At 43.9% G+C, this 19,832-nt stretch overlaps 2 protein-coding genes across 6 annotated transcripts in view; one reads left to right on the forward strand and one right to left on the reverse strand.

The window, feature by feature from the left end:
* The window catches only part of blnk (B cell linker), a 28,628-nt gene extending 16,973 nt beyond the window's left edge, over window positions 1-11,655 (forward strand). For 3 of the 4 annotated variants that reach the window (XM_011484027.4, XM_078932489.1, XM_011484028.4), the window contains 22 exons: window positions 810-850; window positions 1,352-1,460; window positions 1,643-1,746; window positions 1,820-1,892; window positions 5,330-5,355; window positions 5,432-5,460; window positions 8,326-8,385; window positions 8,510-8,537; window positions 8,615-8,675; window positions 8,752-8,812; window positions 9,199-9,258; window positions 9,383-9,410; window positions 9,488-9,548; window positions 9,625-9,685; window positions 9,773-9,800; window positions 9,917-9,947; window positions 10,061-10,118; window positions 10,213-10,241; window positions 10,322-10,377; window positions 10,449-10,541; window positions 10,614-10,769; window positions 11,174-11,655. In XM_011484027.4, coding sequence (XP_011482329.1) covers window positions 810-850; window positions 1,352-1,460; window positions 1,643-1,746; window positions 1,820-1,892; window positions 5,330-5,355; window positions 5,432-5,460; window positions 8,326-8,385; window positions 8,510-8,537; window positions 8,615-8,675; window positions 8,752-8,812; window positions 9,199-9,258; window positions 9,383-9,410; window positions 9,488-9,548; window positions 9,625-9,685; window positions 9,773-9,800; window positions 9,917-9,947; window positions 10,061-10,118; window positions 10,213-10,241; window positions 10,322-10,377; window positions 10,449-10,541; window positions 10,614-10,769; window positions 11,174-11,290 — 1,370 coding nt within the window. In that variant the 3' untranslated portion in view covers window positions 11,291-11,655. The remainder of the gene's footprint in view (window positions 1-809; window positions 851-1,351; window positions 1,461-1,642; window positions 1,747-1,819; window positions 1,893-5,329; window positions 5,356-5,431; window positions 5,461-8,325; window positions 8,386-8,509; window positions 8,538-8,614; window positions 8,676-8,751; window positions 8,813-9,198; window positions 9,259-9,382; window positions 9,411-9,487; window positions 9,549-9,624; window positions 9,686-9,772; window positions 9,801-9,916; window positions 9,948-10,060; window positions 10,119-10,212; window positions 10,242-10,321; window positions 10,378-10,448; window positions 10,542-10,613; window positions 10,770-11,173) is intronic. The other variant, XM_020709253.2, reaches the window with a different exon arrangement.
* A 28-nt stretch (window positions 11,656-11,683) lies between these two features.
* znf518a (zinc finger protein 518A) lies at window positions 11,684-16,606 on the reverse strand. Of its 2 annotated transcripts, none has more exons than XM_004076903.5 (3): window positions 16,267-16,606; window positions 13,621-15,732; window positions 11,684-13,533 (listed from the first exon to the last, which is right to left on the reverse strand). In XM_004076903.5, the coding sequence occupies exons 2-3, from the start codon at window positions 15,713-15,715 to the stop codon at window positions 12,896-12,898; spliced, it is 2,733 nt and encodes a 910-aa protein (XP_004076951.2). In that variant the 5' UTR covers window positions 15,716-15,732; window positions 16,267-16,606; the 3' UTR covers window positions 11,684-12,895. The 2 variants fall into 2 exon arrangements, with proteins under 2 accessions (XP_004076951.2, XP_078788614.1); XM_078932488.1 differs by having other exon boundaries at window positions 16,522-16,605.
* Between the last annotated feature and the right edge of the window lie 3,226 nt (window positions 16,607-19,832).

Below are 19,832 nucleotides of genomic sequence, written 5' to 3' on the forward strand. Positions count from 1 at the left end.
GACAGAACACGACCAAAAACCCTGAAACCTGGACTAAACTGCAGAATCCTCACAGCAACAGAATGAAAATAACATTAAATATTAAAGATTCCTGCATTCTAGGGATAAAAGTTGTAGGATGTTTATGTTTAAAATAAAACCATTTGTGTTAAACTTGATCCATGTTGATTCTGCCTGCAGCACATAAATAACCTCCAGTGTTTTATCGCTTTGATGGCTTCCAAGTCTATGATAAAGTGAACAAATTCATTTTGACAATTTTTAAAAATGACAATTGCATTTGTCTCACCTACACGGATCACATAGCTGTTTAGTTATTTATTAGTAGTTTACCTAGTTTCTGTATTGTTTAAAGAACTAAAAAGTATTTTTGCTGCCGTGTTCCCTTCCCCTCCCCCTCTGAAATCCTCTGCCTGTCCCTGACCCAAATGTTACCTTTGTCTGGGAAAACAAAGACGCTGCAAAGGGCTCACTTCATGAAAGTACTGATAAAGTTTTGATTTACGTTTTACTCCCTTCACTACATGGTTGAGAGGTCTTCTGCTTTCTTTGCATTTTCAGTTGATAGCACACTTCTGCAAACTAGTCTCAGTGCTAAAAAAAAGAGGCACCTCAGTGATTCAGCTGCTTCAAATCAGTCTGAAACCTTTTTTCTACAATAATGTCTTCAGTCTCTTTTGTCGCCGCTTCCATTTTTGTAGTAGGTTTTTCAAATCCTGAATTGAAACATTTCAGACATTCAAGGACCGTTCTCATGCATGTTTTTCCAATTTGTCTCTAAAAATATCTTTGTATTGCTATGTATGCAGATGAGTTCAGGGATGGCAATCAAATGCATGATCCAGACTATGTAAGTATTTTCAAAATCTGCTTTCTGAGCCAATGAGCTACATCCGATTTCCTTCACTACTCACTATGTATAGTGCCTTTGCCATTGTGTAAAAAAATCCAGTGCCCTAGAAATCTCCCAGAATTCTCTGCAAAAAACCAGTGTGCATCAATGCTCACTAGATTGGGGATTATAGCCCACAATGCATTTGAATAAGTTTTGCAAAGAAAAATGTATTTTAATTTATTTTTTTCAAGGAACCATCAACGTTTTCATTATCAGAACACAGTAGATTCATAACTAGCTGTCATAAAATTCTTGTATTAAGCAGGTTTGTGAAAACGGTGACGTCATATTTGCTGTTTAAAAGAAAATAGTGAGCATGGTGTCCGATTGCTTTTAAAATCCAGGGCACCACGTAGTCCGGCACTATATAGTTTTTTAGTAGTTCAGGATTACAGAAGGAGTTCGGATTTAGCCAATATCTATTCTTTCTGAGCTTATAAAGCGTGTTGTTGCCAGGACAACGGCTCGTACGTGGATCTACCTGATGATGATAATTATGAACCTCCTCCAAGTCACAGAGCGTTAATCCCACCTCCAGCTACCTTACCAAGGGGAGAATATATCGGTTAGTCCATTCATCTGAATGTGCATGTCGTCATTCTTTTTCAAATGTAACAGATTCTTTTTGATGAGGCAAAACCTAACAGTCATGCTCCTAAACAAAAGACGCACTTCACTGAAGGCGTCAAGTCTTCCCTTCATGTAAATATTTGATGTCCCATTTCGGTTTCTCCGTCTTCTTTTCAGACAACTTGCAAAACCCACCAAGCCGACCACCGAGGACCCCCATCAGGCCAAGCAAGCTCTCCCAACAGTTGCCCCCTGAGCCCATAATTCACAGTGTTGATGAAGTGAAGCAACTTTTTTTAACCCACATTTTGGCCTAGTCAGACCTCATGTAAGTAACTGGATTTTTCTTTTAAGGATACGTATATCGATCCAGATGCCAGTAATGAAGAGGACAACTACGTCAAACCAGAGAGGAGCCAAACTTGTGGTATGACACTTTGAACAATCGCATCAGACAGTAATACTGTAGATAACATGTTGAGAAAAAATGCAAAAACTCTAACGGAATATTGGAATAAGAAGATCTTTTTTGGGATTTTATGTTTCTGTACTGACAGACAAACATGGTGCCAGTGTGTCCAGCTGACTGTCACCATGTTTTTATGTGCTGCTAATTCCACTCGTCACTGAAAACTGTTAACCCTTTAAAAAGTCACCAAACGTTACTAGAACTTCAACCATTTGTGGCTTTGTACTTTGCTGGTCTTTGGTACGAGTCCTACCACCACGTCATGTAAAAGTACCCCTCACGGGGAAATTGGTGACCAACTGGTGAGGCTAAAAGCCTTTGCCCTTCTCCAAACCAAAGATCGTCCTGGAGTTTTGGCTTTTGCTCTACCATATCAGGTCATTGTAGGTGTTTCATTCTGTTCAGTTTAACAGAAGTGACAGTTGAAATCCCTGTACTTCCGTACAGTAATTTAAAATACAATAACATCAGCTGTTGGTGTTACACTTTTACTTCCCCCCCAGAAAAAACATTGGAAACAATCCTATCATTTCATTTTCATTACATCCGACAAAACTTTGGCAGGTCACAGTTTTCAAAATGCAGGTTTAAACTATACCAGACAAATGTACCATCTTCTTATCTGGCATGCACAACTAAACAATATACAGAACATGAATTATAAACCTCAAACGTTTATAGCAAAATGATGTAACTTATGCAATCTAGCACATTCCCCCTTTCTTTTCAAAAGTCACATTTTAAAGATCAACAAAGTCATTGTGAATATTATTTGAGGTAACCCAACTGGTTCTTCGAGTGGCTGGGTGGATCACCCTGCGGCCTGACTTGGCAGTTACCACATAGATATGTCAGTAACTGATGGTGGTAAAGGAAATTAGACGAAGAGTCAGAATGAGGAACAGAAATTTAAATGCAATTTGCTTACTGTGCTGGAGTTAAGCAAGGATGTGGCACCGAAAACACAGCACTGTGAACCCTAAAGGAAGAACAACAGTTAGAAAACTGAGGGATGACTATCAGAAAAATATGGAGTAAAGCCTTAGTCCCAACTGCCCTTACAGGAGGACTTGGGCTGAAATATGGGAAAATCTGTACGGGGCACACAGGTTACCCGCATGTAATTTCAAGGTCGTAGACGACTCGGCTAGCACACAGGGCGAAAATGTCCATGCACATTTTTTATTACGGGCATGCTGCCAGTGACAGGTCGCAATGAACACTTAAGCAACACGCAAGGGTAAATAAGGGGGAAGTAGGTGAGATTCAGGTGTGTCGTACCCCCTCAAATTGTACACACTGTGCAAGGGGCCTGTTTTTGACATATGTGCATGCTCCCTGCACGCCCATTTCACAGTTCTTGTATGCAGGTAGACTGTTAAAATTGAGTAAATTCTACAGTGTTGTTTGCGTTGGCATTGTATAGGCGTCCTACAAGCGCTTACACATCACCTGAACACATGCGTGCACCATTTGAGCATGTCAGTGAGGAGCCAATACTCGCACTTACTTACGACTAGAGGGTGGCGTACACTGTACGACATCATCCCCCGTCAGTCATAAGTGCGTTTAGTTTACAATTTCTTTACAAATAATTCAAGACATACTTACCGCACGCACGACAGATCTCCATGTCCTCAGCTGTTTGGATGTATATTTCTGTGTTGTGAAGCAGACCTTTCATATTCTTAGTACCGGTTTGGAGTGTGTCAAGTGGTGTCAAGAAGAATGCGTGTTCTGGTGTTTAGAAATGTCTGGGCAGGACTTGTACCTAGGTGCTGACTTGGTGTGTTACGATAGTCTAGTATTGTCAGAAGTGACAGTGCAGTTTTTACAGCTATTTCTGATTGCAATCCAGTGAGGATGTTCTGTGTTCACATTCCCACAAAACCACTATAGCTGCAACATTCAGGAGCCAGTCTCTGAAATTCCTGTGACCCATTATCTGAAACCATAACATCTGGAAACCCTTGTCTTGTCTTCATCTTTTCGATGGTGATAAAACTCGAGGTGTTTGGTGGATTATTAAACTGGAGCGGTAATCCAGATATATTAGATGGTTTTTGTCGTTGTAACAAAACAAATCCACTCCTACTTTGGACCCTGGTCCATAGCAGAGACGTGTGGTCAGGGGAGGCAGATAAAGCAGTGCCTCACCTGTCATAATCCTCACCTCCCATCACAAATGCTAATAATACCAAAAATGTGTTGTCTAATCTCTACTAAAAGGCATTCTTTATGTATTTTTCATTCTCAAAATCCCGTATCTTGTGTACTTCCTATTCAACTACAGTGCAGGCTGTGAGATGAGCCTCACTGCAGATTGCCCAATTCCATGCAATCCGGGCGGATTGCGTGCCTTTAGTTTGTTCAGCGTATTTGCTAAAATGCTTTTATACTTTGTAAACCTTTTTATTACATGTCCTCACTTTCCATTAGATAGTTATTGTGTTTTATATTTGTCTGTTGTTTATTTGGTGTTCAGATCTGACATAAAGCTGAAAGACAGAAAGTGACGCAGGCAGAGAGACGAAGAGGGCGTTCATAAACTCACGTTTGTTCTTCAGCTGTGTAATATTCAAAAGCCGTCCTTATTTTCTTTTGTTTCGACTGACCGACGGATGAAATGTAATTTTAAAAAGTCGGACTTTCACTGAAATGTAAAGTAATAAATAGTCGATGATCAATGGTGGACCAACACTTCTGCAGTGAGACTGAGAGACTAAGGGAAGATAAGGAGGAATTTTACGCTCAGGTCACTGAGATTATTGACTAGAAGGACAGATAAATGGGCTTTGTGTACAAGGAAAGGGTAGACAAGGGTGTGTGTTAGATTTCCAATGCTATAGGATGGCAGTAGCATCTCTCTTCTTGTTGTTTTGGGTTATTATAAGTATTTTAAACTTCAGGAAAAGTCTGCTGCAATTTGACCAGAAGTGCTGGTATTGAACTTCTTTTCTATTTTTCATTCAAATCTGGAATTAGTGACTCTACATGGCCACAAAACTGACAACAATTTACATAGTTTTGACTAAATATCCAGACATGAGAACTTTCCTCCCTGGATGGAGGCAAGGGGTCTCCTTGAATTTAACCCTTGTGCTATCTTAGATGACCCCACCCTTACATTGACGTGTTCTCCCTACCATGACAAAGGTGGATAAAGGTGGAAAGGTTTCATGTAATCCATGGACACCAGTGAAGATCACAAATCATTGAAGAAAAAAGGTTCAGAGCACTGTCTAGTGGGTCTAGATGACCCAACTCCCAATGTTGAAGTGCCTAGGATAGCACAAGGGTTAAAATAGTGGCTATGGAAGAACATGATAGAAATGTCTGGGGACACATACATGCCTTTTGCTGCACCTTTAATGAAAATGTTCATTGTTTTTCAGACTTTTTTGAGCCTTTTGACAAACAGGTAGGCTCTTAAGTCATTCAAACTCTACACCTGAACACACAGTGTGCGGAACTGACCATTGCATTCAACTTTACAGGAAAAGTCTTTCAGCCTTCCAACAAGCAGGTCAGTTGGAGTTCTTTTTTCTTATCAAGACATCTTAAAAGTAAAGATTTGATACGAAAAATATGAAAAATTTGAATATAAGTTTGGATTTATCATTTAGATTAGTGGAAACGGGGCATTTTGGCTGAAATCGACATCACAAAATGCACAATTTATTAATTGCTTCTGAAAAAAGGAGAAAAAATCAAGCAGTGGATGAAATCTATCAGAATAGGACTCAGCCAGTTATGTACGGTGAGGTTGATGGCTGGTGAGGCACCGACTCCTCTGCAGTCAGATTTACAATGAAAGAACTGAATATTTCAGGATTCATCCAACAGCAGGAAACAGCTTATAAAATACACACAAGAACATATTTTTCCAACAGAGAATATTTCTTTTATAAACATGGATAGAACACTCTTCTTCATATGTACTGTAAACAAATTAAAGTATACAGATCTGTTCAGCACACATTTGACCCTCAGTAACTATTTCTGGTATTTTTCCAACTTCAAATTGTGGTGCTTTAATCAGTGCTATCAAATGTTGTCTGTAAAAATGATCATAAAAATAAAAGAAATGATGTTACTTAACTTTTTTATACTCACGCCCATGTTATTTTTAAAAAACAAACAATGGAAAACATGTTTGGCCTTACTTTTTGAGTACCTGCACCGATCCTTCTCCACAAAAAGCTCAATGATCTGTTGGAAAATTTTCCTTTTTTTCCTTTAGTTTATGAGTTTCTCCCTCTCAATGGAGACAGACGTCCTCGGTCTGTTCTGTTTCTACGGCGCCAGTGTAGCTACAAAGCAGCTGTCAGCTCACATCTGCCCCTGCTGGTGAGGCTTGCTTAACCTAAAGCCTTTTCTGCGGGTCTACAGCAGTGTTTTCAGCGCACTGTTACTCTGCTCTCTGTTAACATATATTAGCCGCGTTTACATGGGCAAAAGTAATCGGAATGAACGCCTGATCGGAAAGAAAATGCGTCATCGAAACACGCCGTTCGGAATACTCTGCCCCGGTCAGACTCGTTCGGATCAGAATTTCTTTCTGATCGAGATAGGTGGGTTATACCGATCATTTATCCGATCGTGGAGCATGTAAACGGTCATTCCGATCGTGTGTCACTGCTGCTCTGGTTTACATCATGCATAGATGGTGTTTCGCTGACAGAAAGGTTTGGAGCGCAAACGCGACCAACCAGCTGCTCTGCGGCCGCCCCGTGAAAAGCGCCCCTCTCTCTCACCCCTCACAAGGGAGATGCGGGGCAGGAGCGCTTCGTGCCCCCCACGCTCACTCGGTCCACTGGAGTGAGCAGAGGAGCCGGTTTAATAATTTTGTGTCTGATGGGGGGAGGATGCTTTGTTACGTGTGCGTTTTGTTGTTTTGTTATGTGTGGGAAAATTCAGACTGCGAGCGGTCCTGCCGCTCTGGGTTAGCTGCTGCAGGACTCAGGAGAGCCGCCAGCTCACACGGCTTTGGGGCGGTCTGTCTGTGTGAACTTTTCAGAGCAGAACTAAATGTCGTTCAGTCCTTAGAAACTGTTCAAACAATCACGTGGATTTGTGTTTCTAGTTGTGTCCCGAATAAAAAAATAAAGGCAGATGTTATTCCCACACATTTACGTGCAGCCAAGATGCTGATTGCTGCGTTTCTCGCATGGTCCTGGATTTTGTGTCCATGATCAGGCTAATCATGTTGTTAGCCCGTGTTAGCCTGTCCTAACCCTTCTTCCAGCTTAATTCTTCCACAAAAAAGCACTGACCACACAAATAAAACGATGAGCGAACAGGCGCTTCATAATATTCATGACATTAAAAAAAGCACGTTTGGAAGATTGTCTCGTATTACGGAGCTGCTGCACATGCTGTCTGTCTGTGGCAGCGGTTTGTTTACAACGGGACCTAGTTTCTCATCCGGGTGATTTTACACTACTGCGCATGCCCAAATCATTCCGAAAGTGTGAGCCATGGGAACGTTTGTTCTAATCGGAAAAAGGTTTTCTGTGCCCATGTGCACGGGGGAATTTTAACCCGACCATTGATCCGATCAAGTCCTGCAGTCAAACACGAGACGAATTGCTTCAGAGCCTCACCCAGAGTTTCAGCTCAGTTTGTGATCACGCAACACTCAAATTTGGCGATTTTAACCTCAGAAACTGTGGAAAATGTGTTGAGTTGACTGATAATTAATATTTGACACAGATCAGTGGAAAACAATATTTACGTGATTTACCTTTGTTGATTTTACCACGATTATGACAGGTGGGCACAGCGTCACCTGACCGCACGTCACTGGACTCAGCGTATTTTTGAAAAGCACATTATTCCAAGGACTGGGTTTCACACAAACCCTTTATCATTGGTTGAAAATGTTGGTACAAAAAGACTAGATACGAAAACAGAAACCACAACAGCCAATAAAAACAAGGAGTTTTTGAAGAGACTTCTATAATCTGTATTATTGCTTTTTGCTATTGATTTTTCAATTTCTGAGATTTTATGAAGCTACATGTCCTTATAAGGAGGTAAAAGAATAGTAGAATTGAATTTACTGTTTTTCAATCAACAAATTATTCTCTTCAGGAAAATAGCATCAACTTAATATTGATCATGTCTCTGTTTAGGAAATATTGATGCTTTAAGACCCCACAGTATGTATGGTGACAACACATAGAAAAGAAATAAAAAAGTGGCAACTATAGCCCAGTTTGTCTAAAAAACCTAACTTTAAAATGATTCATCCTAAAAAAAAAGCTCTTGGTTTTTTTTAAATTATCTGCAAAACGTTCCAACCATATAGAACAGATTCACCAGAGGAAGCCAGAAATGGCAAAAAACGACTATACCATGCATGACTCAAGATTCAACTGTCTTCCAGGCTGTGTCCACCTGTTCAGACCAAACTGTCTTTCAGTTTACCCCCCAAACCCAGCACCAGGTAGGACAGAAACCTTTCCAAAGGGTCCTGAGACTACAGAACTTTGTGGTTTTCTGTCAGACACTCCCAGCAATCCTGAGAAATGTGCTGTAGAACTAAACATTTACTCACTTACTTTCTGCAGGTCAAACACCAAGAGATTTTCCGCTGATGTAAGTGACAACAGAGAACACACTTGGTTTAAAAATGATGATCTTTTGCCACTCACACCCCGTTTGCACTTTACCAGGACGAAAGGCCCACACATGACTACGAGGAGGAAAATTATGAAGTCTGTGATATAAATAAAGGTGAGCATTCTGTGGAGAACTGCGCCATCTAATGGACAACCAAAAACGATTTCAGGTTAAATGTGTGCTTCTTTAGGTTTCAGAGATCAACACGCAGGTGACCTTCCGCCTGCCCCACCCAAACCTCCACCCAAGGAGTAAGCCTGAATATTTCATGTCCTTATAAGGAGGTCAAAGAATAGTAGAATTGAATTTACTGTATTTCAATCAACAAATTATTCTCTTCAGGAAAATAGCATCAACTTAATATTGATCATGTCTCTGTTTAGGAAATATTGATGCTTTAAGACTCCACAGTATGTATGGTGACAACACATAGAAAAGAAATAAAAAAGTGGCAACTAAAACCCAGTTTGTCTAAAAACACTAACTTTAAAATGATTCATCCTAAAAAAAAGCTCTTGGTTTTTTTTTTAATTATCTGCAAAACGTTCCAACCATATAGAACAGATTCACCAGAGGAAGCCAGAAATGGCAAAAAACGACTATACCATGCATGACTCAAGATTCAACTGTCTTCCAGGCTGTGTCCACCTGTTCAGACCAAACTGTCTTTCAGTTTACCCCCCAAACCCAGCACCAGGTAGGACAGAAACCTTTCCAAAGGGTCCTGAGACTACAGAACTTTGTGGTTTTCTGTCAGACACTCCCAGCAATCCTGAGAAATGTGCTGTAGAACTAAACATTTACTCACTTACTTTCTGCAGGTCAAACACCAAGAGATTTTCCGCTGATGTAAGTGACAACAGAGAACACACTTGGTTTAAAAATGATGATCTTTTGCCACTCACACCCCGTTTGCACTTTACCAGGACGAAAGGCCCACACATGACTACGAGGAGGAAAATTATGAAGTCTGTGATATAAATAAAGGTGAGCATTCTGTGGAGAACTGCGCCATCTAATGGACAACCAAAAACGATTTCAGGTTAAATGTGTGCTTCTTTAGGTTTCAGAGATCAACATGCAGGTGACATTCCGCCTGCCCCACCCAAACCCCCACCCAAGGAGTAGGCCTGACTCATTCTCATGTTTCGCCAATAACACCCACTTTTGATAACAACTTTCCTTCTGATTTTTTTGTCTTTGTTTATTAGAAGAGTACCACAATCACCCTTACAGTCGGTAGGAGTGCTTTCTCAATAAATATTCGTTCACAGAATACCAACTTTTCATCACCGTGTCACATGATCAAGAAGGGATTTCTGATATTAAAACCCTGGTTGTGATTCTTATTGCAGAGACCAGAGTTCAAATCGAGAGAATTTGAAAGTAAGTCAGTTTATTGGTTCTGTGCTTTCACCAATAAAGTGGTAAATATTTACAGTAGAAGCCCTAAAGCAGCTGCAGAACTGTTTTCCTTTTGTGGTTTGTGCATTTCAAAGGCAGCAAGCCCAGCAAGCCCGAGAAGCAGTTATCTTCCCTGTCCTTCAAACGACCAAAGTGAGGCTTCCTGCTCCACACTACACATTTCTGAAGCAAAACACAAAGTCACATAAGTCTGGGTTTGTGCTTTAACTGGATCTTTTTTCTTTAGGGCTCCTCTTCCACAGTTCAACTCTCTAAGTCAGTATGTCTTTGAAGCAACAATGAGTGCAAAAATCCTCCTCATCAAAGTGAAGCGACTAAAATCGTGTTTGTTTCAGAGCCCCCTGAGAGAGGAAGCCCCCCAGTGGACAACGGCTCAGTGGATCAAGACAAGGTTTGCTTTCGCAACACAATGTAAAAAAATTAAATCTTCACGTTTTTAAAATTTGTGATGTGTACTTGAAGACATGTCAGGATGCAGACGTCTGTAACAAAGCCTGGTACGCCTCTGCATGCGACCGCAGGACTGCAGACGAGGCTCTGATGCGCTTTAACAAAGTGAGGATGGAAATGTTGATTTCCCCGTTAGCCGTTAGCTGCCGGATCTGAGCAGGACTGTCTCTGTTTCAGGACGGGGCCTTCATGGTGAGAAAGAGCTCCGGCCACGATGCTCAGCAACCGTACACCCTAGTGGTGTTCTACAAGGGCCGAGTGTACAACATCCCCATCCGCTTCATGCCAAACACACAGCAGTTTGCTCTGGGGAGGGAGAAGAGAGGAGAGGAGGTCTGATCTGAGCGCTTTCATACTAATTACAGAACAAGGCACTTTGTGCGCGATGTTTCCTGTGCGTGGGATGGGAATAAACTTAAAAAAGGTTTTTATTATCACAGACGTGTTATGAAGTATAGAGAAATATGTTGAGCTGCAAACATTCAAAAGTGTATATCTTGATATTAATGTACATTTTTGATATAATAATCCCAGCCCATGGATTCAAGTGTGTGTTGTTTGAACACTTTTCTTTACAATGATTGTTTCAATTGGGAAATGACAGTGAGTAAGGCTGTTTGGGTGATAATGTGTCTATCCTTTTACTGCTAATCCTAACAGCCACTTCAAGTTAAAAAAGACTTTTTATCTAAAAAAAACTTGAAGAATTGACTGTAAATGTCTCTTTTTCCCTCCAGTTCTTCAGCAGTGTGTCCAGCATCATCGAGAACCACCAGAAGAACCCTCTTGTGCTGATCGACGCGCAGAGCAACTCCAAGGATACCACCAAGCTCTGCTTCCCTGTGAAGCCATGAAAGTCCTTTCTGACTGTCGTCAGGCAACATCCATGAGCTCCCGGCTGCATCTGCCGGCTGCGCTGCCGTCTACGCTGCAGACGCTGGGCCCCTGCTGTCGGCTGCAGCTACAATTGGCCCCCAACCGAACAGAGAAGGCCGCTTTGTGTCAAGCTTCCATCCATCGAGCCAAAGAGGAAAAATCCTAAATGTCATGTGTTCAGCACAACCAACTAAAATGATGCACTGAATACAAAACGATGTGATTGCATATTACAAATATGAATGTTCATGTTTCCCTTTAATAAACAGCAGCATGTGAGGTGTATGAATTTAAGAATGAAATAAAAACGTGTGTTCAGAGTTGAAACAAGATCAGAAGAAAATGTTTTCATTGCTGCTCGGACACTTAAGTGACAAAACTGCTCAAACATATTTTATTGTTTTTTCCATGTTCAGTTGGACTCAAATTAATGCAAGGAATGAGACAATAACGCAAAGAGAAGAACCTTTTTTTCTTTTTAACAATGCTTTGGAGGAGAAAGACAGTCCGTGTTCCACGTCTGCTCACGTCCTCATTCATAAAAAACGGCTCCGTTCTGAAAAAGTAATGCTGTTTAGACGCGTGACCATTGGTTGCATAACTTAATTAATAACCAGGCACTTGGTGAATATTCTCAGAAAGGATTTTACAGTACCACCAGACAGTCTATGTACAATTATAACAAAATGGAGACTTGAGAAACTGGGATTTGTGCACAATAGAAGAGGAATTGTCCTTAAATCCCCGACCGCATCCGTCAAGCCACAGCGCCGCCGTGTGAGCCGTGAGGGAAGGTGTGGCGCCGCGGCAGGACGCGCGCGGCGTGAGATTGTCAAAGCCCGATAAAGTGAGGTAACAGGGAAAAGAGGAATCCTCTGTTCATAACACAACCAAAAGATTCCATCCTCGCTTCAACACAAACAGGACTAAAAAGAGGAAACATTCAATTTAGCTAACTAATAACATTTACATTTTCTTAAAATTATTTTTAGCAGATTTGACTTCAGAAAACAAAAGGTTACCGCATGAAACTGTCTCATCAGTTAAATTAACTCCCACGTCATGCGACTCTCATAGTTGCCATATTTTGTGAACAAAATACAAGTTTTTACAACAAAAAATGTACAAAGATTTCTCTAATGGCCAAAACAATAATGAATAAATGAAGCATATATAGGATAAACCATAAATACAAAGAATAAAACAGCTTTTTTATGCTTTTGCTTTCTTAAACACACACTTTGGTATTTCAGAGTAACTTGAGGGGACGTCCCAAAAACAAATATGGCAGCCCACTCCCACATTAGCTGATCCCACGAGGGTATGGCAAATCTACTACCTACAGTGTTCTTAATGGGGTTCAACATGACAGTGTACTGAAATGACCATAAATAAAGAAAAGGGAGACAATTAGAACCCCCCCGTGGTTGTGGCTTTACCAGAGTTCGTCTCCAGCTTCAATGCTTCATTGACCCTGAGCATGGGACCCCCCAGGAGGCATACGATTGTTCACAAACTCAATCACAATTAAGACCTAAAAAAGTGTCTTTTTTCCAGACTATTGTGTCCAGTGTTGGAGACGTTTAAGAGTTTTCACAGCTTGGCCTTTTCCACTCCATCAGATGCCGCTGCCGATGGCTCATCATGGTTTCCTGACACGTGAAGCTCCGCCCACAAAACCAGCAGGAGAACTTCACCGGCAAACTCCTGCTGGGCGAGTCTACGCCCACTATTTCATACTTTTTCCTGTTCAACCGACGGAACTTAAACTTCAAGGTGAACCTTTCCTGCACCGGGTTGTCCCCCCGCCACGCAGGTTGGGTCTGGGCATATCCCGGGACGTTCTTGTCGCTGGAAGCGGAGAGAGCGTCCAGAGTCCTGCGGGACAACACGACTTTCTGCACCTCCCTGTGCCTGCTGACAACCTCCATGATCTTCACCACCTGAGGAATGTCAGCATCAGGGTGATTCAGCACCACCACGGGTTGGTCTCCAGACGGACGCTTCACCGGCTGGGAGGGGTTTATGGCTACTAACTTCAGGGTCCTCTCCTGGTGCTTTGGGACCAGCTGGCAGTGCTGGCCAGCGGCTGGAGAGGACTCCCGCTGGATGGCTTCGCCCACAGACAAACACAGCAGAGGTGCATCTTCAGGACTGACCGCGCTCCCGCCTCTCTGCTCTGACGAAAGCTCGAGGCGTGACGCGTCCGCTTCCATGGCGCCTGAAACAAAGGCGGGACAGAGGAAGGATGACATTATCACCGAGCAGAGCGTGGGGTCTTCATAGAAACTGTGAGGCGTCATCTTACCCTCTGGTGTGTTTGCGGTCTGACCAAACGGTGAGCAGCTGCTTCTGCCATTCGCTGCTGCTTTCTTCTCATCATCTGCCACATGACAGTTAGCACCACTGGGGGGTTGTTGCAGTTGTACATTTGGGTCTTCAGTCACAGATGTAGCCTGGTTCAGACACCTCCCACCAGCGGGTCCGCTCCCGTCCAGCTCCATTTCAGATGAAATGAAGGCGTCTGGCTCGTTCGGAGCGTCCTCTGGCGGCTCAGTTTCAGCCTCATCTTCAGGCTTTGCTGGATGCTCAGAGGTGGACTTGGACTCTGGTTGTAGAACCAAAGTTCCGGCTTCAGATGACTGGAGGTGCTCAGCTGTGGAACCTTTGGTCGCATTGGTTTGGTGTGCGTCTGCCGCCTGCAAAGCCTGAGGAGTGCGTGGTTTCCTTTCCTCCGCTGTCTGAGCGCTGGCTGGGGCGTGGCAGCCATCGACCCCGCCCCTCTCTGACGCGCACAGAGAGCTCGGTGACGACCTCTGCTTCTGTTTGACAGGATTCTTCTTCAGGACCATCTTTAAAGCCCATCCTTCTGATCTTTTCTTCACTTTTCTGAAGGTCTTCCTTCTCCGCCGTGGATTCTGCCTCCCGCCCGTTCTCTTTTTTGCACTTCCACCCGTTGACTTCAGATCACTGGAAGTTCGGATTCCGTGCTCCTCCAGCTTTTCACACAGCTCCTCAACAACCTGAAGTGATTTGAAGTCGTCTTTGTGCGGCTGCATGTGAAGCGCCTGAGCGGGCTCGGCGTGGGCCGAAGGCGGGGCGTCAGAACAGGGGCCGTGTTCGGGCTGAGGACAGGAGGTCCGGTCCCTCGGACCCTTCTCTGTGGCGGCTCGTGCAGACTCACCCACAGCACTTCCAGCTGAAGCAGCGTCCTTCTCTCCCGACGCCTTCATCTTCAGCCTTTTGGAGTAAGTAGCCCCATTGGGAGCCACCGTTATTTTGTTCTTCACAGTGAGGACGGTCAGATCCGAGGGGGTCAGTAAGATGCCGTTTTCCACCTTCGGGTGAAGGTTCATGTCCTGGGGAACATTAGACAAAACCGATTTCAAAGCCTTGGTCCACTTCTGGTCATCGGTTTCTCCGGTGACAGATCTCATCAGAAACTGTTCCGTCTCCTCTAGAGTCGTTTGCGGGTCAGACAGATGGCAGTATTTATCCAGAAACTCCCTGCCTGGCAGAGACAGACAGTCCTGTGTCAGCCAGCATGCGCCCTTCACTGCACTTCTTGTTATCCTGGGCTTGGTTCTGAGGAGCCTGTCTTGTGGTTTGACCGCTATGGGATGGACGCCCCTCTTCTCCTTCCACTGGTTCCCGTTCTGGCAGACGTGGACGGCTTTGACGTGCCTCGTAATCAGCATTTTCCTGGAGGCCTCAAAGCCGCAGTAACGGCAGCGGAAAGCCTTGGCGGCCAGCAGCCGACCGCTGTCTTCGTTGCGCTGCACATCAGCCTCGCCGAGCTCCACGCCGTGTCCGAACAGATGCTGTAGAAAGACGTGAATGTCGCCGCTGGAGAACACCTGACACATCTCACAGGAATATTTGCCGTTGGAGCAGTGATGCATCGTCAGGTGTGCTCTGAACTCAGCCCACGAACGCTGAACGTTGTCATTACACATAGTGCAACTAGAAAAAGAGTCAGTGTGGCTCAAAAGGTGAACATGAAGGTATGAGAACTCCTGTGTGCTGAAGGTGCACATGTGGCAGGAAAAGACGGGAGGCTTCCCACGGTGTTTTTCCTCAAAGTGTCTGACCAGATCTTTTGGTACATAGTCTACGCCGTCTTTGCACTGAGAGCAGGCGAACCTGAGAGGATTTCCGCTGGAATTAGGCATGTGCCAGCTCTGCGGTGCTTCCTGGGGAGGCGTCTTTGATGAAGGCCGTGCTGGGGGCTGCTCCCACTCCCCCGTTATCTTCTTTGGTCCGTGCTTATCTTGGCTTTGCATAGCTGGGGGCTGGACGCCAGTCTTCCTGAGGTGGAGCCGCTTGTTGTGCCAGTTCTTGTTGTTCGTGCCTCCGTTTTCTCCAGCGGAGGTGGTTGCAGCGCAGATGTTCACCAGATCCATGTCTGTCCGGCAGGGTTCTGGGGGAGCAAACACACTCGTGAATGACGTCTCCAACACCCTCAGCACCATCATGCCACATGTCCACAGCAGACAGGAGAGCTGCAGTCCCACAGCAAGTCCACCTGTTGCCGTTTACACCATGGCTGCTGCCCCTCCATACTGGAAACAGCCAGAAAACCCGACGGCCGGGCAGTTGGGATATTTACCCCCAACAAAGTGCAGGAAAATGCCCCCCCCCCTCCCGCTCCACTAGTGCGCGTAAAGAGCCCACGGAAACGGTCACGGGCGAACGGGAAGCAGGAGAGTCGGCGGATCGAGTAGCCGGACTAAAAGCCCAACAACAACCGCCGAGAGGCCGTTTAGTTTAGCAGCCACTAAAATGTCCATCAGCGGGCGGCCGGTGCGGCTTCGCCCGCTTCAGCGAGGACTTCCCGAACAGCAGCGCTGAGCGTTCGGACGCGACGCGACGCTCCACCACAGCTCACAAAGAGATGAAACTACTTGGAAATGTACACAAAGCGACGCCACAAACAAAGTTCCAACACACAAACCTTCACGGCGTCCCGACCGCGTCCGACGGCGGCGGAGGCCGTCCGCTAGCTTAACCCGCAGAAGCGCGCGCTTCCTGAGGGAGTTGTGTCGCTTTTTTTGCCTTTTTCTTTTGTGGAGAGCTTGACAGCTCAACGAGTGGCAGCCATGATGGTTCCATCCGGGGATTACAGCCTCTGAGCTGCTTTAGCCTTTAGCCTCCCGCCGCCGTGCTGTCCCGTGCTGTCCCGGGCCTAAAGCTGCTCTAAAACACTCACACGTCTGTCACAGCACACCCATCTCCACTCAGTGACACGAAGCTCGGCCATTGTTGACTCAGCAGATTACTTTTCTACACGTTTGACGTTTTTCTGACAGCCTCTAATTTGTTGTTGCTCAGTTTCTATTTCTTTGTTTCACTTTGACCCCAAAAAGGGGAAAAATCTGCTTTAAATGTTCCACATTTTGTATAATATAGTTGTTTCTTGCCTCGATGTGGATTTAATTTTCTTCTTGAATGCTGATTAACCATCGTTCCGTCTGAGGTGGTTCACATTTCAGTCTCATATTTATATTCTTAAAAACATCAGAAATGTGCTTCGTGGTTATGTGTCACATCCCACACAATGTTCCTTTAAGGATAAAGGGCTCTTGGTTGTGAGGGCTTCATTCTGTTATTCCTATTTATTGTCATTGTATGTAAATGCTGCTGGTCACCCTAGTCTGATAAAAAGCCTCATTATCTTCTTTCCTCCTGAAGTCCTTTTCAAAGGGCTTTTATGGCTTGATCTGGCCCCGCTGTCTGGGCTGTTCACTGCCCAGCAGGTCAGGGGCCGTCAGCTGCAGAGAACAAAGACCGTCTGCCAGGAGGGAGACCCTCTCCTTCCACCCTGGATACCCTTTGTTTCCTCTCGGAGACATTTCCAGCCCATTCAGAGGGAGACAACCACCACTTCAATGGAGAAGCTGGCTTTACCGATCCACCTCAGGCTCACCCCGGATGCAGTTAGTCTGCAGGCTGCTCTTTTTACGGCGCAAGCGTAGCATGGAGACACTGTGATCCTTCTGCTCCTCTTTCTTAACCAAGATATAAAACAATCCAAATGTTGGCATACATGTTAACACATCATTGCCTTTCTTATCTCAGGCATGTTTTTGAGAGGACTTTTTTATCCATGCATTGTTAGAGCCACTGGGTTTGTATGTTGGTGCTTGATTAGAGGGGACACATAGGCATTAACATAATATCTCTCTGGTGCCTTCATTGATTTCTCTTTTTGTCCGTTTCAGTGTAGACGATCCTCTAAAATTCTAGCTGAAGTTTGATTTTTAACATAAAGCTCTTTCCCTGAAAGTAAGAGAAATGCTCATGTCAACAGGCTAATGAAGTTAAAACAAACTGTTTGACCATATTCAATTCAATTTTATTTGTATAGCCCAAATTCACAACAACAGTCGTCCCGATGAGCTTCGTATCGGTAATTGAAAAAGTGAAACATAAAATCAAAAGGATCATAAATACATAGAATTCAATAGGAAAATACTAAATTGAACTAACAAACTGACTAAACTATCCTAGCATCCCTGCCCTTAGACCCTCCTTCACGGTAAGGAAAAACTCCTAAAAAAACGGATTCCGGAAAAAACGAAGAAACCTCAGGGGTGTCCACAAGAAGGAGGACGGACAGGCGATTTACCAGAACTCTTGGAGAAGAATTAACTTGTCAAACCCTACAACTACATATTTAAATTCCAGCAAATGATCTTCATCCAGATAAAGTTGGGGGACGGCTGGGGGCGCGAGCCGAGCCGGAGGCAGGATCCACAGCCAGGTGTAGGAGCAGGAGCAGAGGCGAGGTAAACGGCCAGGTACAGGAGCACGGATGAGCCAACTGGAGTCTGGAAGCACTGGATGGATGGATGGATGGATGGATGGATGGATGGATGGATGGATGGATGGATGGATGGATGGATGGATGGATGGATGGATGGATGGATGGATGGATGGATGGATGGATGGATGGATGGATGGATGGATGGATGGATGGATGGATGGATGGATGGATGGATGAGAGCCTTCACATATCTGTGAAGGCTCTCATCCATCCAGGACGGTTCCACAGCAGAAAGATTTAAAAAGGCTAATCTATTATGTCTCCTATCCAAGAGGCTTGGTCAATTCTGAAAAAAAGATAAGTTCTCCCACCGGTGACCAGATGACCCTTTTTACATCCAAAGTGAAACCTTTTCAAAGTCCCACTCCAATCAACTTTTGATCTATTCTCAGAGTGTTCTCTGTGGTCTTTTAATTATGATTATGCAGTTTTTAGCCAAAATGTTACACAAAAACTGTGATTCTAGGACAGTTTCTGCAGAGCGGAAAGGGTTCACCTCTGAGTTATGGGCAGGACCGACGGCACTTAGCAACTCCGCCTACCTTCTATTATAGAGAGCTACACACGTGGACAAAATTGTTAGCACCATTTGGTTAATGAAAGAAAAACTCACAATGGTCATAGAAATAACTAGAATCTGACAAAAGTAATAATAAATAAAAAATGAATGAAATGTAACCAGTGAAGGTCAGACATTGATTTTCAACAGTGCTTCAACAGAATTATTTACAAAAACAAAATAATGAATCAGGCTTGGACAAAAATGATGATACCCCTAGAAAAGACTGATAATAATGTGACCAAAGGGATATTTTGATCCAAGATGTGTCCACTAATTAGCATCATAGGTGTCAACAGTCTTGTAATTGGTCAGTGGGCCTATATAAAGGGTTACAGGTAGTCAATGTGCTGTTTGGTGACATGGTGTGTCCCACTCTCAACGTGGACCAAAGGAAGCAAAGGAAAGAGTTGTCTCAGGACATTAGAAAGTGCACAATAGACAAGCATGTAAGGAGAAGGCTAAGATTATCTCCAAGCAGCTTGATGTTCCTGTGACTACAGTTGCACATATTCAGAAATGTAAGATCCATGGGACTGTAGCCAACCTACCAGGTCGAGGCAGCAAGAGGGCAATTGATGACAAATCAAAGTGAAGGATACTGCGAATATTAACAAAAGAGTCCAGAAAAACCTCTAAAGAGATTAAAGGTGACCTTCAAGCTCAAGGAATATATGAGTCAGGTCGCACCATCTGTGGTTGTTTGACACAAAGTGGAGACGGAGAAGGAGGACACCCTTGTTGAAAACAGATTCTAAAAAATCCAAACTGGAATTTGCCAATGTTGACAAGCCACAAAGGGAGAATGACCTATGCACAGATGGGACAAAAATGGAACTTCTTGGATAGGCGCATCAGCTCAATGTTCACAGGCGGAGAAACAAAGCATATTAAGAACAGAACACGGTCCCTACTGTCTGTAGCATAATTAAACAAAAAAGTCAAAACCAGAAATGCTTTTTCATTTTCAAAATGGAGCTGCATTTTTTAACCAAAATTAAATTGAAAAAGCAATCCTCCAAAATGCTTTTTCATTTTTTTCTTCAACATTGCTTATTCTGTCACTTAATTAAAATGATAAAGAAAATGGTTTTTGACATTTCATTTTCAAAAGGTTATCTGGTAAATGTGTAGC

The sequence above is a fragment of the Oryzias latipes genome, chromosome 15 (genome assembly GCF_053564925.1).
Source record: "Oryzias latipes strain Hd-rR chromosome 15, Olatipes_Hd-rR_3.1".
NCBI lineage: Eukaryota > Metazoa > Chordata > Actinopteri > Beloniformes > Adrianichthyidae > Oryzias > Oryzias latipes.